Source organism: Formica exsecta, unplaced genomic scaffold, assembly GCF_003651465.1.
Source record: "Formica exsecta isolate Colony F162 unplaced genomic scaffold, ASM365146v1 scaffold768, whole genome shotgun sequence".
Taxonomy (NCBI): Eukaryota; Metazoa; Arthropoda; class Insecta; order Hymenoptera; family Formicidae; genus Formica; species Formica exsecta.
Window position 1 is genome coordinate 140294 of NW_021853535.1, and position 15419 is coordinate 155712.

General features: G+C 30.6%; 3 protein-coding genes across 8 annotated transcripts in view; 1 reads left to right on the top strand and 2 right to left on the bottom strand.

Moving 5' to 3' along the window:
* Positions 1 to 2510, bottom strand: part of LOC115243933 (NPC intracellular cholesterol transporter 1) — a 20293-nt gene extending 17783 nt beyond the window's left edge. For 2 of the 4 annotated variants that reach the window (XM_029821238.1, XM_029821241.1), the window contains exon 1: positions 2123 to 2254. In XM_029821238.1, the coding sequence (XP_029677098.1) occupies positions 2123 to 2254 (132 nt within the window). Of the gene's footprint in view, positions 1 to 2122 lie in introns of all 4 variants that reach the window. The other 2 variants (XM_029821240.1, XM_029821239.1) reach the window with 1 other exon arrangement.
* Positions 2511 to 6662: 4152 nt separating this feature from the next.
* On the bottom strand, positions 6663 to 10059 carry LOC115243935 (protein claret segregational-like). Its single transcript, XM_029821242.1, has 5 exons — positions 9647 to 10059; positions 8569 to 9566; positions 8167 to 8482; positions 7645 to 7919; positions 6663 to 7478 (listed from the first exon to the last, which is right to left on the bottom strand). The coding sequence occupies exons 2-5, from the start codon at positions 9564 to 9566 to the stop codon at positions 7055 to 7057; spliced, it is 2013 nt and encodes a 670-aa protein (XP_029677102.1). The 5' UTR covers positions 9647 to 10059; the 3' UTR covers positions 6663 to 7054.
* Positions 10060 to 10315: 256 nt separating this feature from the next.
* Positions 10316 to 14134, top strand: LOC115243937 (5'-AMP-activated protein kinase catalytic subunit alpha-2). Of its 3 annotated transcripts, none has more exons than XM_029821249.1 (11): positions 10316 to 10594; positions 10678 to 10846; positions 11448 to 11563; positions 11656 to 11797; positions 12071 to 12309; positions 12389 to 12595; positions 12686 to 12791; positions 12866 to 13200; positions 13469 to 13632; positions 13713 to 13872; positions 13953 to 14134. In XM_029821249.1, the coding sequence occupies exons 3-11, from the start codon at positions 11461 to 11463 to the stop codon at positions 14042 to 14044; spliced, it is 1548 nt and encodes a 515-aa protein (XP_029677109.1). In that variant the 5' UTR covers positions 10316 to 10594; positions 10678 to 10846; positions 11448 to 11460; the 3' UTR covers positions 14045 to 14134. The 3 variants fall into 3 exon arrangements, with proteins under 3 accessions (XP_029677109.1, XP_029677107.1, XP_029677108.1); XM_029821248.1 differs by having other exon boundaries at positions 10320 to 10453; positions 10567 to 10846; XM_029821247.1 differs by having other exon boundaries at positions 10316 to 10846.
* Positions 14135 to 15419: the final 1285 nt, after the last annotated feature.

Below are 15419 nucleotides of genomic sequence, written 5' to 3' on the forward strand. Positions count from 1 at the left end.
ATATATAAAAATATATAAAAAAAAAAACGCCTTTGTTTTCTCGTATTAATTCATGATAAAACGACGCGCCATATCAGCTTTGTGTGAGTCATGCGTTTATAAGGAATCATATAAGTCACGCAATGGGCGTTATACTTTGTATTATATTCGGCACGAACATGAGAAAGTGTTGCTAACTGTCTTTATAAACAATCTCGGATCATCCATGCGTGATGATACGTACAAAATAAAAAAACGCATAAATTACATTCTTATTAATTCTAACGATCCAAAATGAAAAAAAAAATTTATTGCCTGGAGTATCCTTTTTTTGTGTCGGATAATTTGATTTACATAACTGCACATAATATGTATGATAGAAAAGTTTACCAATCATTTAACGATCAATTTTACATGCATTATACAATCGTAAAAATTCATACGAATAAGTCTTAATGGATGTGCTATAATATATGTACATATAAAAACAAAACGTTTGTCCGATAATATATAATATATAATATATAAATATATATTGTTGATAATAATAGAGCTTTATTTTTAACCCACGCTCCTTTGTTTTCCTTTCTTTCTTTCGTATAAACGCGAACGTAAATAATCGTTCAATGAAATCAGCTGAATAACAAGACGATACGAGATGAATGATATTTCATGATAGACTCACATGATATATGATACGTAAGGACTGTTTACATATTTCAATCATATCTACTTGTTATTTTTAAACATTGATAAATGTTCGCATATATTATTTCTCGAGAAAGAGAGATTAAATTCCCAAGATATTATATATATATATATAATATCTTGATGTGTGTATGTGTGTGTGTGTGTATACATATATATATACACACATACATACATACACAATATAATAAGATATATATCTTTTAAAATAAATTCATTCATGGAATTCTCTGATTTCATTGAACGTCTATAGAAGATATATATTTAGATATACGTTTTATTATGTATTGATGAATATATTTTTAAAGTAAAAAGGAGAGTTTATTTTAGTAAAGCGCAAAGTATATTTCCTTAAGAGATCAAAGCTCTTAGACTTGTTTGAAAAAAAGTTCTATTTAAAAAAAAAAATATATATATATATATATCAAACATTTTCTTTTGTAGTTAATTTTTATCAATATATATATATATATACATATATACACGTATATTTTGACAAAAATTAACTACATATATATGTTTTATATTATCGAAAATATAAACAACTTGCAGTGAAAAGGATCAAAGTTATTGAATAAGCAGCGCTTTGTGTTACATGAAGCCGCATTCTTTGCCTGATATCAAACGATCAATCATCGCTCACGTCGTTTAGCGCTTAATCACTTGCGACTGATTCAATCTTGCTCTTTTATTTGTGTTACGATTACATATATACATTAGTCATAGATCGGAGAAGGAAGAAGATAAGGGCAAACGCATGCGAGTTAAAACGAGGCTGCGACGTGATAATTGGACCAAGGTGTTCCAGAATTACGTATTTTCCGCGTTGCCCCAAGGCAAGAATTTAGATTCGAGGACGCGACACCTGGTGACGTCTCGTAACCGAGTCATCGCCAATTTGACAAAGATTTACGGGCCGATAAAAAAGAAATATATATATATATCGTTTCCCGCTGACCTTGACCTAGTAAATAATCAGCGTGTGTCATCGAGACGGCAAATCTCTCGCGGACGAGAGTCGCGCGAAAGTAGCATAATTAAATTTAATAAATCCCACGGATATACATAACAGGACGACGACTGACTTTCTCGGAATTCTCGGCGATCAGTCGATGTGACGTCACACAGCGCGCTCGCGCTCTCGTCTTCGCTAATGCCAGGGTGTGGACAATGTAAAATACGTAGCACACGCACATATACGTGCGTGTCATGCGCGTGTGTATGGTGTGTGTATGTATACGTGTGTGCATGTAAAATGAGAGACGAGAGGGAAAGACAAGACGCAACGTGAGACGGGGACGAAAGGAGGGGAAAGGAGATTTGACGCACGCGCGGTACACATGCACACAAAGCGTCGCAAAAAGGACGCGGCGCACAATAATATTTAGCATATAGTCTCGTTCGCGTAACATATATATGCGTTACTATTACTCACCGGACTCGCTAGGCTGGACAAGGTCAACAGTAGTAACAACAGGGGCCGAAGTACACCGCCGTCGTACATCATCGCGACCGCACCTGTCAAAGTCCGACGACGATTCGCGACCGTTGAACTAGTCCTGTACATCGCGCGCGGCGATCACACTTGACCGCAGGATGTGTCACGCCCGGAATTCGTTTCCCTCTACCCGTACGTGCTGTCACCGCGACACTTAACCCCTCGACGGCTCGATTTTCCGCTGGATACCGTAACGTATAACGTCAATCACAAAATGATCATCGCCGCGAAACACCACGACGAATCCCGTCTGCACTCGCGCGCAATTCCTTTCAATGTTTCGCGACCAAACAACGACTGATCGCACCGCCGTCTCGACAGCAACTGCCACCAACACATGACGGTCAAACTCGTATGTACGTCATCGACTCGCTCGGAGCGCCACCCGGCGGCGCTCGGCCGACTTAACGATCATAGAGCACAGATAGAAATATAGAAAGCTTTTCGGCGGGAAAATACAGGTAGGCACAACGCCACGCAATTGGCTATCGAATAGAGAATTTTTAAAATGTAAAGAGAATTGTTCTATTTGATAATTAATCGTATGATGTGTTTTTTATTGGAAAGCTCCCATGGAGGGAGCAACGCCAACGCGAGAAAAGAGATGGCGATTCTGATGGATGCTTGATCGATTATGATTTTCTTTTTCTATCAAAAGAGAATATCTGAGAATGCTCTCTTCGACTTTTATTTACTCAGCTAGCAAGCGCACCTGATTTTGACGTCAAATAACGTCTTATGGACGTTAAATAACGTGATTTTGACGTTAAATGACGTGCATTTGCTACCTGGATAGATACAAATATTATTATATCAAATATTATTTGATCGACTCATCGTGTATAATTATATCACTGATACACGACACAAAGATATATAAATTAAAATCGATCGAGTGTATAAAAATTCCAATAAATCATATTAATAATACTAATAAATCATGTTAATAATACTGATACACACGAATTATTCCAAAATTGGATTTTTACTTTTAAAATAAATCGCTAGCTATCGAATAGAGAATTTTTAAAATGTAAAGAGAATTGTTCTATTTGATAATTAATCGTATGATGTGTTTTTTATTGGAAAGCTCCCATGGAGGGAGCAACGCCAACGCGAGAAAAGAGATGGCGATTCTGATGGATGCTTGATCGATTATGATTTTCTTTTTCTATCAAAAGAGAATATCTGAGAATGCTCTCTTCGACTTTTATTTACTCAGCTAGCAAGCGCACCTGATTTTGACGTCAAATAACGTCTTATGGACGTTAAATAACGTGATTTTGACGTTAAATGACGTGCATTTGCTACCTGGATAGATACAAATATTATTATATCAAATATTATTTGATCGACTCATCGTGTATAATTATATCACTGATACACGACACAAAGATATATAAATTAAAATCGATCGAGTGTATAAAAATTCCAATAAATCATATTAATAATACTAATAAATCATGTTAATAATACTGATACACACGAATTATTCCAAAATTGGATTTTTACTTTTAAAATAAATCGCTCTAACAATAATATATAAATAAAAGAATAAATTATTCTGTGAACGATAAGCGGAAAGTAATTAACACGCATTATTTATTCTCTATTAGCTATTTCCAATCTTGAAAATTGCATATCAATATTTCTAATCTTTAAAATTGAGGACATCAAACTTCGAAATTATCGAATGGTTTAAATAAAGATATGTCTTTATGTCAGTCAAAAGAATAAATTATTCTTATGAAAAATTAATGAGTTAAAAATAATTAAATTTATTTCGTGTAACAATTTCTAATCTTTTTGGACATTTTATGTAGCAATTTCTAATCTTTAAAATTCAGGCACACAATTAAATTTCGAAATTATCAAGAATGAGGCTTAAATAAAGTATGTAAAGTATGTGTACATATATAGATAATTTGTTCCATTTTTTATCTATTTACTTTAATCTTTGATTTAATCTTATGACAAGCAATGTGTATTAAGTATAATTAAAGAATGAATTGTCATTATTTGTTCTTAGAAATACGTGTTAAATGATATTTCTTTCCTAAAAAAGATATCGATTGTTTGAAGTGAACAACTGGTTTAATACAAATAGTTTTTTGCGACTCGCTATGTGTGACTAACGTTACTTGAAATAATCCGATAGATTTATGAAAATGCGATAAGATGTGTTACATGAAAGTTCGTAAAAATCTGTACGATTATAAAGTATAACAGATGCTAAATGTTCATATCAATTCGTCTGATCACGATTTAATGTACCGGATAAGGCGAGGACAAATCGTGCGCATGCTCATGAATTTTATCTCTTTTTGAAAGATATACATAATTCATTATTCGAAAAATACGTAGTTCTGTAAAAACGCAATTAAAGTTTTAGTTATTTTATGCTATTTTTTATATTAAAAGAAATTTTTGGAGATGCTAAAAATAATTAAAAAATTATTATATACTTATTTTATATGGAACGTTTTACGTTTTATTTTACGCATTAAATATTAAACGCGTTACGTTCTTTACTAGTTTTTATCATCGTAAAGCGATCGTAAATGTAAGAGTCTTCATCTTTGAAATTCTTTTTAAATTTATTTCTAATCAATTAATTTCTTATGCACGTTTTTTGTACTCATTAATACTAATCTTCGCTCTTTGAATATAATTTGCTAAAGATGGATTCCTACTTTGCATATAGTATTTCGCGCTCGTGATTCAGCAAATTTAATGTATTTCTTGACTTCTTTGCAATATTTGTAGAAATTTTTGTCGACATACTGCTATTTCTATATTTTATTATATTTATAATGTTTTTAAAATCCCTATATGTCATCATGATATTTAACAAAAATGTAATCTCTCAATAGTTATTTTTATAAGAGAGATTTTTCTAAATTGTTGCATTAAAACTTTTTTTGTTAAAATTTCAAACAGAGATACAAATCAAATCACGTTACTCCTTAACAAAAATTATGTTTTTTCGTTCATGCAACTTTTATGAAAAAAGTTCAAATAGAATTTGACGATTTTTTTGATGAAGTTGCTATTTATACATTTTGTCAAGGTATTTTAACAATTTTAGGAAAAAAATAATAAAAAGAAAAATCAATTATTCTTTTAAACAACTCTATACAAGTCTTCTTAATAATTTACGATCGTCTTCATTTATTTCCAACGTATTCATTATATCGCTGCAAACATGTGTACAATCATATAATCTTTTGCACACCGGAAATATCATTCGGGTCTGCACGCATATCGTATATTTATTTCAAACTGACAATCTTGTTTACGAAATAGTTGTTTTTAGAGAATGAATGATTTTCTCTCTTCCTCTCTTCCCCGTTATTTTTTATTCTCTCCTCTTAAGAAAATTCAGACTTTGATTTAATTCTATTTATAGAATTAATCTCATTTTAGATATGAGATGTGAAATATCTCAATAGAGTGGAATATTTACAAAACAAAAAGAGATAAATTTGAAAAAAATCGATAAAACAAGAACTTATGATTAGGAAAATAAAATTGATTAACAGCTTCTTGATTGGATTGATACTCCTATGATTTGCAAATTATATGCATGGAATTTTTTGTATCTCGTCTTATTTCAATAAACACAATTGTTAAAAGTCAATTTATTGAATGTTTTCTTTATTAGACAGCAATAAAACGAGATATAAAAAATTCCATGCATTGCCTTGCATATATAACTTGCAAATCATAGAGTGTCAATCCATCAGTGAGTTGAAATAATTCTGTAGTTTAATCTCATTAGTATCTTAAAAGCAAACATTTTACTTTGTTCAATAGATAGTTCTTGCACGCGAGAATCGTAATTGAAGTCTTCCTGTTTTTGTCCATTTTAGAAAACAGAATTGAAATTTGTTCTTAATACATAGCATAGTTAAAAATCTATATATTGCAATTTAAAATTAATTTTAGAATCAGTTTTCCTAACATTTTTAAAAACATTAGAAATAAAATTCTACTCCGACCCTATAACAAAAATATATTCTCATTTTAAATATTTATTAGCTATTATAACTTAAAAATCTAAGTATGTATTAGATTTTTAAGTTATAATAGCTATTAAATTAGATTACTTTCATAGACAATTATATATATTACTATATATTAAAAAAGCTCCAAGTGTCTGAAACTCTGAACTTCACAGAAATCTAATCTGTCACTATGTTTTATAATTATCTGTTTTATTCTTTATATTTTATAATAATTTTCCTTTTTAAGCTAGATTGTACACTTGGCGTCATTAATAGAATCCTGATTTAATCTTTAATGAATTATTGACTTTGAAAGCAAGATTATCATTACATTTGGTAATGATACGAGCTTCTAATTCATATTTTACTGATAATAACATTATACAATAATCTATATCTAAATATATAAAGTTATATAGTATCTTGTTATATACATTTGTTTTATATAAAATAATATTTACATGACGTGTAAAAGTACACTAATATAAACTATAAATATAGATTGTAACAAATTTCTATGACAATTGTTTATTCATAGAGTTTCAACATATAAATCTAAATGTTTATATATAAATGTCATTTATTTAATTATTAATGTATAACATTATTAATGTTATACAAAACATTACATTACATTATACAAAAAGATGGCTTTTTATTGTCATTAGCCACTAATTTCTCGCATAAGAATACACACACATATATTTTTTTCTTAAGTTATTTTATATTAATTATAATAATTGTAATGGTAAGAAAAAATATTAATCATGTTATAAATATCAATTGAGTAAAAATTTATAAATCAAGAATATAACAAATGCGCAATCAAACTATATTTTAACCAAAATTAACATTTTAAAATTCAGTTTGATGTACTCTGTAAAAGCATTCGGCTTCGTTTAATATTTCCAGTCTTGCAATTATTGACACTGCTAGCAAATCTCAACGAATTTAATGTCTCGTTATAGCATTCATCTAATGGCGATATATTTAACAACATTAAAGTTTTCGAATTGCCTCCCAAAGAAGGCATAAGCAAATGGGTCAATTTAGAATTTCTATATGGAATATGTTCTTGTTTTTTTAAAAGAGCTAAGATAACATTACCAAGATTTGCTAATGATTTATTGATATTCTTCGTTTCTGTAGTTCTGACAGCTTCTTCACTCTTCAAACGTTCAGATCCAGCTAAGTCAACTAAATTTAAATTTCCTATCGATACCTCCTGTTTTCCACTGTGCGTGCCAATCAATTGTATTCTCGTTACTGAATGTGATCTGGATGATCTAAAAAGCAAATCACACACACATAAACAATTATAATTTCTAATATTATATTCTTATTTAAGAGAGGAAAAAGCTGTCTTATTTTTTGTAACTTTTTTTTGTATCTTGTTTTTTTGTAACTTTCTGCTGCAATTTGAATTATAAATGTCGTACGAATATAACTTACCGCTCATTTGCCTTAGTAGCCGCAACAGCTCGGTTGCGTTGTGCAGTTTCAAGACATATGTGCAATTCTTCTGGACTGTGTATTTCTTCTATCTGAAGATTGCTGACATATAAATCCTGACCTTTGCTATCCACCATTCGTATTTCGTGCGTCTTTAGTTGCGAATCGAGAAGATCAACAATATGTTCATTGTAAATTTCTAGAAAACTTGCTTTTACTCGATACTCCCAACCAAGAAGTTCAAACTGTTTCATTTCTTTGAATATGTGACGTACCTAAAATTATACATAAATAAGTTCGATTCTTGTAGAAAAATTATTAGTGCACAAATTTAAATTATATTTATAAAAAATATAAATTATATTAAATAATATAATTACATTTATAAAAAAAATATATTTATTTGAATTTTTTTTAAGAGAGAAACTGTTTGAAACAATTGCAAGCTAAATTTGTATGTATAAATTAAAATATAATCTAATAATTTCAACTAGTATTTACTATATCATAATATACACATACTGTTCTAGGTATCATGCCTTCGGACTGCTCCTTCATTTCTCCTTCATCTCTTGTTTCTCCTTCCATAGTGTATGTTTTGCCAGAACCAGTCTGGCCATAAGCAAATACACAAACATTATATCCCTCAAGAGCCGACTGTACTAAAAAGGATAACTCTTCAAATATATCTTCTTGCGACGCTTTATGAGTGAACACTTTATCAAATGAAAACTCTTGCTTTGTTCCTCGTTGCTTTCCGCTACAGCTTACTGCATCTGATCCATCCAATTTGCCCACTTCAATAGTACAGTCGTCTATATAGTTTATGCTACACAATCTACAAACAATAGGTTCAAATCAATGGATCATGTTAGAGATATACTTAACTGCAAAGTAAAATTACATTTACAGAAGTCTACTTACGCTTTCATCTGTTCAACTTCTTTTGGAGTTCGCGGACGAACTCTACAGAATACTCTGATATTGCCCTTTAATTCTTGTATATTATTGTGTAGCACTCTACATTTTTTGTCCATTTCATATGCCAATGCTTGTAATTGTTCTTTGACATTACTCAGATCCTCATTTATCTGTTTTTGTAATTCCAGCTCAGCTGTCAAAGTTGTCAATTGTGTAGTTTGTTTTGAAATCAGTATCTCTTGTGTTTTACATTTCTCTTTATATTCATTCAACATGTAAGTAATGCTTGCGCACGATTCTTCGGACTCTTTTAATCGTTTTGTCAAATCTTCTTGATGTTTTTGTATTGTAGACATTTCTACTGTTAAAGTCTGAACTTCATTAGTTAAGATATTGTTTGAATCCTCAAGTTTTTCTGCTTTAGTTCTGCATGCAGCCTCACTAGTTTTTAAACTATTTACCAATTCTTGCAGGGCATTATACTTTGATTCTACATCTTTACTTTTCTGTTCTGCAACTGATAATTTATCACTCGTTTGTGCCAAGCGACCTCGCAGATCCCAACTTTTTAATTTGTTTGACTTGTTATCTGTATTATTCTGTAATACTTGGTTCGTTTTCTTTGCTGTATTATTAGTCATCAATGCTTTACCATTTGGTTTGTTCGCTACTGCTTTCGTAACAGGTTTAAGAAGTGGTTTCTTTGGTTCCCCATGTGTTATAATCGTACCTGCTCTTTTCACAGCATTTATATTGTTCGATCGTGTGATTGTGGATAATGTTTTTGCACGGACTAGAGTAACTGGTGGTTTATTCTCTTTTGTAAATTTTGTTGTAGTAAGGGAGCTTGTTGGTGCTGATTTTACAGTCGATACTGATTTTGATGTTGAGATACTATTTACCTCTTTGGCCGTTTTGTTATTTGTACTTTTAGTCTTTATATCCATTGTAGAAATTGCTTTTGTTAATGTAAGTTTTGATTTTGGTAAGCGAGATTCCATCTATCAAACACATAATAAAACAATTTAAGTATTAAAAAAATAAAACATGAATAATAGAAATGTAAATAATAAAAACTTACGCTTTGATTCTCGTGAAGTTTTGATGACAGCTATAATACCATCTGCTTTTTTTGAACTTGGATTTAACCGTATCACATAAAAGAAGGGGAATGAAAATCTTCACAATCACAAAAGAAATGTAAAATCAATGCACAGAAACGTAATAGAAACACACTTTGATCTTCTAAAGTTTCTACAACGGTTATCAATTCGCAGCATCTGCTGTTTGTAACTTGAATTTAATCGTGTATGTTAAATCGACCTATAAGAGAAACCGAACGGTCGTTCACTTATTACTTCGACGAATCGCACGTCAGATACAAAAGACTGACCAATGTGTATTTAGAAGGGGAAGATTGAGTAATCGTTACGTATACGATGATGTATAGATACATGTGCATATGCATTTTATGCACACAGCGCAGCACGCTAAAAGGCGACGCGGTAGCCAATCAATTTACAACTTTTCCATAAGAGCGAAAGATTGATTGGCTATCGCGTTATCTTTTGCTGCATCCTGTGTACAGGAGGATGACATTACCGATTATTTTGACTGCATTGGAGATAATTACACGCCTTATTTTAATCATGTGAATATTTTAGCCCATCCAGTTGTAATGTTATTATCAGAAATGTATACATTTTTTATGTAGCTGTCTCAAAAATAATAAAATAGACATTTTATTATATCAAAAATCATTGCTTTATTACCGACAACGCAAAGATTTACTTATCTACAGTAGCGCGCAGCGAGTTTTTTTTCTTCAAGTTGATTATTATGCTAATTTCCATAAAGCTGGCCATCTTTAACAGTACATACTTCGTTGGTGATTATAATAATTACGTACATTTTATATAATCATAAGACACGATTTTGTCAAATTTATCATGCGGACGATCTTGAGTCTCGACCATCAGCGCATGTGGAATTATTTTTCAGTGTCAACATTTTTATATAGCTGTATGATGTAAGAATAAACTGTATATTCTATTCTAACATTACCATTCGAGCGATGACACAATTGATCCGATAAAATTGATCGTACAATAGCCGCGTGATGAGAAGTCCAGCATGTAAATAGTGTCAGGTGATTGAAACTGTGCTATTTTGGCTGCCCGTTTTTCTGTCATTGGAATTTTTTATGTTTTTATTATCAATCAACCGTATATTGTCTCATTGATGAGATTCATCTCGCATAAATTCGCTCCTCCAGGTACAGGTGAGTAACATGTGTATTAATTGTTATACAACGAATGATTTTATACTTATTAATATCTGTCCATTCGAAATAATTCTGCGAGGATAATAACTAATTGAATTGAAGGTAATGATTGTTGACAATTTTTGTTATTTTTTCTTAATACGATGTTTATAGATAGCTATGTCAACAATGGAAGCAATTGTTTAAAACTGGATAGGTCAAATAAATAGTTTACAGATATTTATAATATTTAAACCGAAATTTAATCATGATATTTTATCTATTTGATAAGCTTAGAATTTTTTAACTCAGAAAAATAATATTGTGACTGTTCAAAATTCTTAAATTTTTGAATTACATTTTCATTTGATATGCTATTAGTTTTGTGAAATCATAAGATAAGTGAAACAAAAAAGACAATGTAAATGTTTTCAAATAGTTGGAATTGTTTCAAATGTTCTTAAAATGTTTAATATGGAGAATCTTTTGGCTTGTGATTTTAGTTGTGTGTGTATGTGAGAGATAGTAGTATTTTAAAGATGCTACATATAATCTTGAGCTTAATGATAAATTTTATACATTATATAATATATTGTATAAAGAATTTTATCTTGTATAGCAACGAATTAAAGATGGCTGAAAAACTTGCAAACAATCAACCACAACCCATTGTTAAGATAGGCCATTATACGTTAGGCCAGACTTTAGGTGTCGGCACATTTGGTAAAGTAAAAAGTACGTATTTGTATATATACATATATGATTTATATGACATAAAAACACTTTAATACTGTATATATTTTTTCATACAATATTATTACTTACAGTTGGAGAACATGTTTTAACAAAACACAAGGTTGCCGTGAAGATTCTGAATCGTCAAAAAATCAAAAGCCTGGATGTTGTAGGCAAAATTCGCAGGGAAATACAGAATCTTAAACTCTTCAGGCATCCTCATATCATCAAATTGTAAGTATTAATTAATCATTTAAAAAAATTTTGCTGATATTTTATTATACATACATGATTTATACATATACATACATGTATATAAATATTTCATATATGAGTGAGAGAGAACTCTCTAATCTTTTAGAAGCAATAAAGTAAATTTTATAGAATGTGAAAACTTTAATTTGAAAACAATATTATTCTATTTGAAAATTTTTGCCAGATGCCAATTTTTAAATAAACAATTTCTATAATTTAGTGCTAGCTTTAACATACATTTCACATATACAGATACCAGGTCATAAGTACTCCTACAGACATATTCATGATAATGGAATATGTCTCAGGTGGAGAGCTGTTTGATTATATCGTTAAGCATGGTAAACTTAAGGAGTACGAAGCGCGACGATTTTTCCAACAGATTATATCAGGCGTCGATTATTGTCATCGACATATGATAGTCCATCGCGATTTAAAACCGGAAAATCTTCTGTTAGATCACAATCTTCATGTGAAGATCGCAGATTTTGGTACATGGATACAGTTAGCATACATCGATAATCCTATTATACATAAGCGTTAACATTTTTCTTTAACAAAAATTTGCAGGTTTATCAAATATGATGATGGATGGTGAGTTCTTACGTACTTCGTGCGGTTCTCCGAATTATGCCGCGCCGGAAGTAATATCTGGCAAATTGTACGCCGGTCCCGAAGTAGATATCTGGTCGTGTGGTGTTATATTGTACGCGTTACTCTGCGGTACTTTACCATTTGACGACGAACACGTTCCTACTCTCTTCCGCAAAATTAAATGTAAGTTCTTACTCTCGGAGAAAATGCACGCCAAAGCACTTTCTCGAATGCATCTTAGATATTGCAATTATAATTCGCCTTTAATTTTAGCTGGTGTCTTTCCTATTCCGGAATATTTGAACAAGACTGTTGTTAGTCTCTTATGCCATATGTTACAAGTTGATCCAATGAAGAGAGCAGCTATTGAAGACATTAAGTACGTTAAATAATAGACAATTCTATTTTAATTAAAAATACGACTATTATATCTAATATATTCTTCAATTTCAGAAAACACGAGTGGTTCCAGAAGGATCTACCATCATATTTGTTCCCGTCACCCGTTGAACAAGATTCATCCGTTATCGACATTGATGCTGTGAACGAAGTGTGTGAAAAGTTTAACGTCAAAGAACCGGAAGTACACTCCGCGCTTTTAGGCGGTGATCCGCATGATCAGTTGGCGATCGCCTATCATTTAATAATCGACAATAAAAGAATCGCGGATGAAGCTGCTAAGGCTGAATTAAAAGACTTTTATGTGGCGTCTAGCCCACCGCCGGTAGCCTTTAGTCCGAATGACGCGACCAGCAGTCCCTTGAGGCCTCATCCAGAAAGAATTGCACGTATGTAAAACATATAAATGAAACAAATACGATTTATTAATTCTTAAATACTCACGTTGTTCATCATTCAATTTGAAATTTTTATAAAGTTTAAACAATATTATGTTGCAAAAATTGTGAGACGCATCAAACGTTATCATAAGTATTTTGTCTTGGACAACTATTTTATTATTATTTTCAACCTTGTATAAAACTAAATCTATAAAAGAGTGAAAAGTGTATTTTAGCTAATTTCTCTGGTAATAACTGTGTAATAATAATGTTATAGCATATCGTGAACGTCAAGGTTCGCAAGGTAGTGCATCTGCACAGACGCAAGGCAATCGCGGTACACCTGTGAAAAGGGCGAAATGGCATTTAGGTATCAGATCGCAGTCAAAACCAAATGACATTATGAATGAAGTTTATCGTGCCATGAAAGCGCTTAACTTTGTAAGATTCATCATACTGAATTGTGTACTGTAGCAACAATTATTCACTTACGCATGATATTATACGAATTGTCTTTTTAGGAATGGAAGATTATAAATGCATACAGTGTTAGAGTACGACATAAAAACAACTTAACTGACAGATATAGCAAGATGTCATTACAGTTATATCAAGTTGATTATAAGAGTTATTTATTAGATTTCAAGTCCTTGTCGACCGAAGAGGATGACATTGGACGAGGTAAATTATTTAATAACAGAATCACCGAGATAGCACAAGCATAATTTATGTGTAAAATATATATATATATATTCTTTTAGATCCAACATTGCCACCTCCACAAGCAACGGGCCACCACACAATGGAATTTTTTGAAATGTGTGCAGCATTAATTACACAATTGGCGCGATAGCGTGCCTGTTTTTTGAAAATTAAATTCCATTACAGCTTGTGCTTTTAATGGTGTATAGTATGAAATAAATGCAGGCTACTATAAAACAAATCGTAAGTTTTGTCCTGTAATTTGCAAGTTAATATATATTTTTCAAGTCATATTAATTTTTTAATCCAAAAATTAAAAATATATAATTGTGTGCAAAAAAAAAAATATATATATATACATATATATATATAACAATGGCGCTCCGTTTGACGCTATTTTTGTTTCGAAGCATTTGATATATCGATCAGGACGAAGAATCTTGTGCTTTGAAGTGAAAATAGTATCGCATGGAATGCATTTAATGTTACAAAAATTATTAAACAGCGCAATATCTATATATTATCATTTATTATTAAATGCTATAATTAAATGTTACATTATTACAATCTATTATAAATTACAACACAAATATATATATTTTTCTAAAAATGATTATTAATTCTATCATATTGTATATCTATAAAATTGGTTCGTATCAGAAAAACCAAGAATGTGTGTGCATATGCTTAGAAAAATATACATTATATATCCTTGTCATATTTAAATTTATCTCACGTACATATGGACATAAATAAAGTTATTTCGAATAGAGGATTAACACATGTTGAAATGATGGAAGTAATTTATATGTATAATATAACCATAATTTTTCTCGTTATATTACAATTGCTATGATTGATTATTAAATTTATAATAGAAATTTTTTTAATCAATATACATATCGATTAAATAACTATTATATTTGGAAATTATTGAAATTTAAACATTTTTGTTGATATCAACTTGATATGTCTTAAACTCAACTATATGCTGAAAATTTAAGCACCATTTTATCATTGGAATTAATCAATAATTAAAGACAAAATATACATAATGGCACATTCCACACATCTCATCTCATTTTATACAAACATGTGGCTCGATTCTGGTAATGCTGCCAAAGAACTGCCCGTTATATGTTATCCAGCTTGCCTTGTTTTGCACATCGAATATCAAAACGGACGTAAAAAATACAAATTGGACCATTTTATATTTTATCTTTTTCTTAAACATTAAACGGAAGAGACTCTTGCTTAGACACAAAGTTTATTGATATGGAATACTTCCACAGTTTATCTATCTTAATACTGTGCATAATTTTAGGAAGATTATGGAGAACTTATGCAATTTGGTACTAATATAATGATGGAAATGTCAAATGCATATAGTAAATTAAAAAACCAAATGTGATAATATATATATATATATATATATATATATATATATAATATATAAATTTAGAATCTTGTCTCAAGTCTTTTATGCGAATATAATTCTAAAGGTTTCTAATCTCTTTATCACCTAC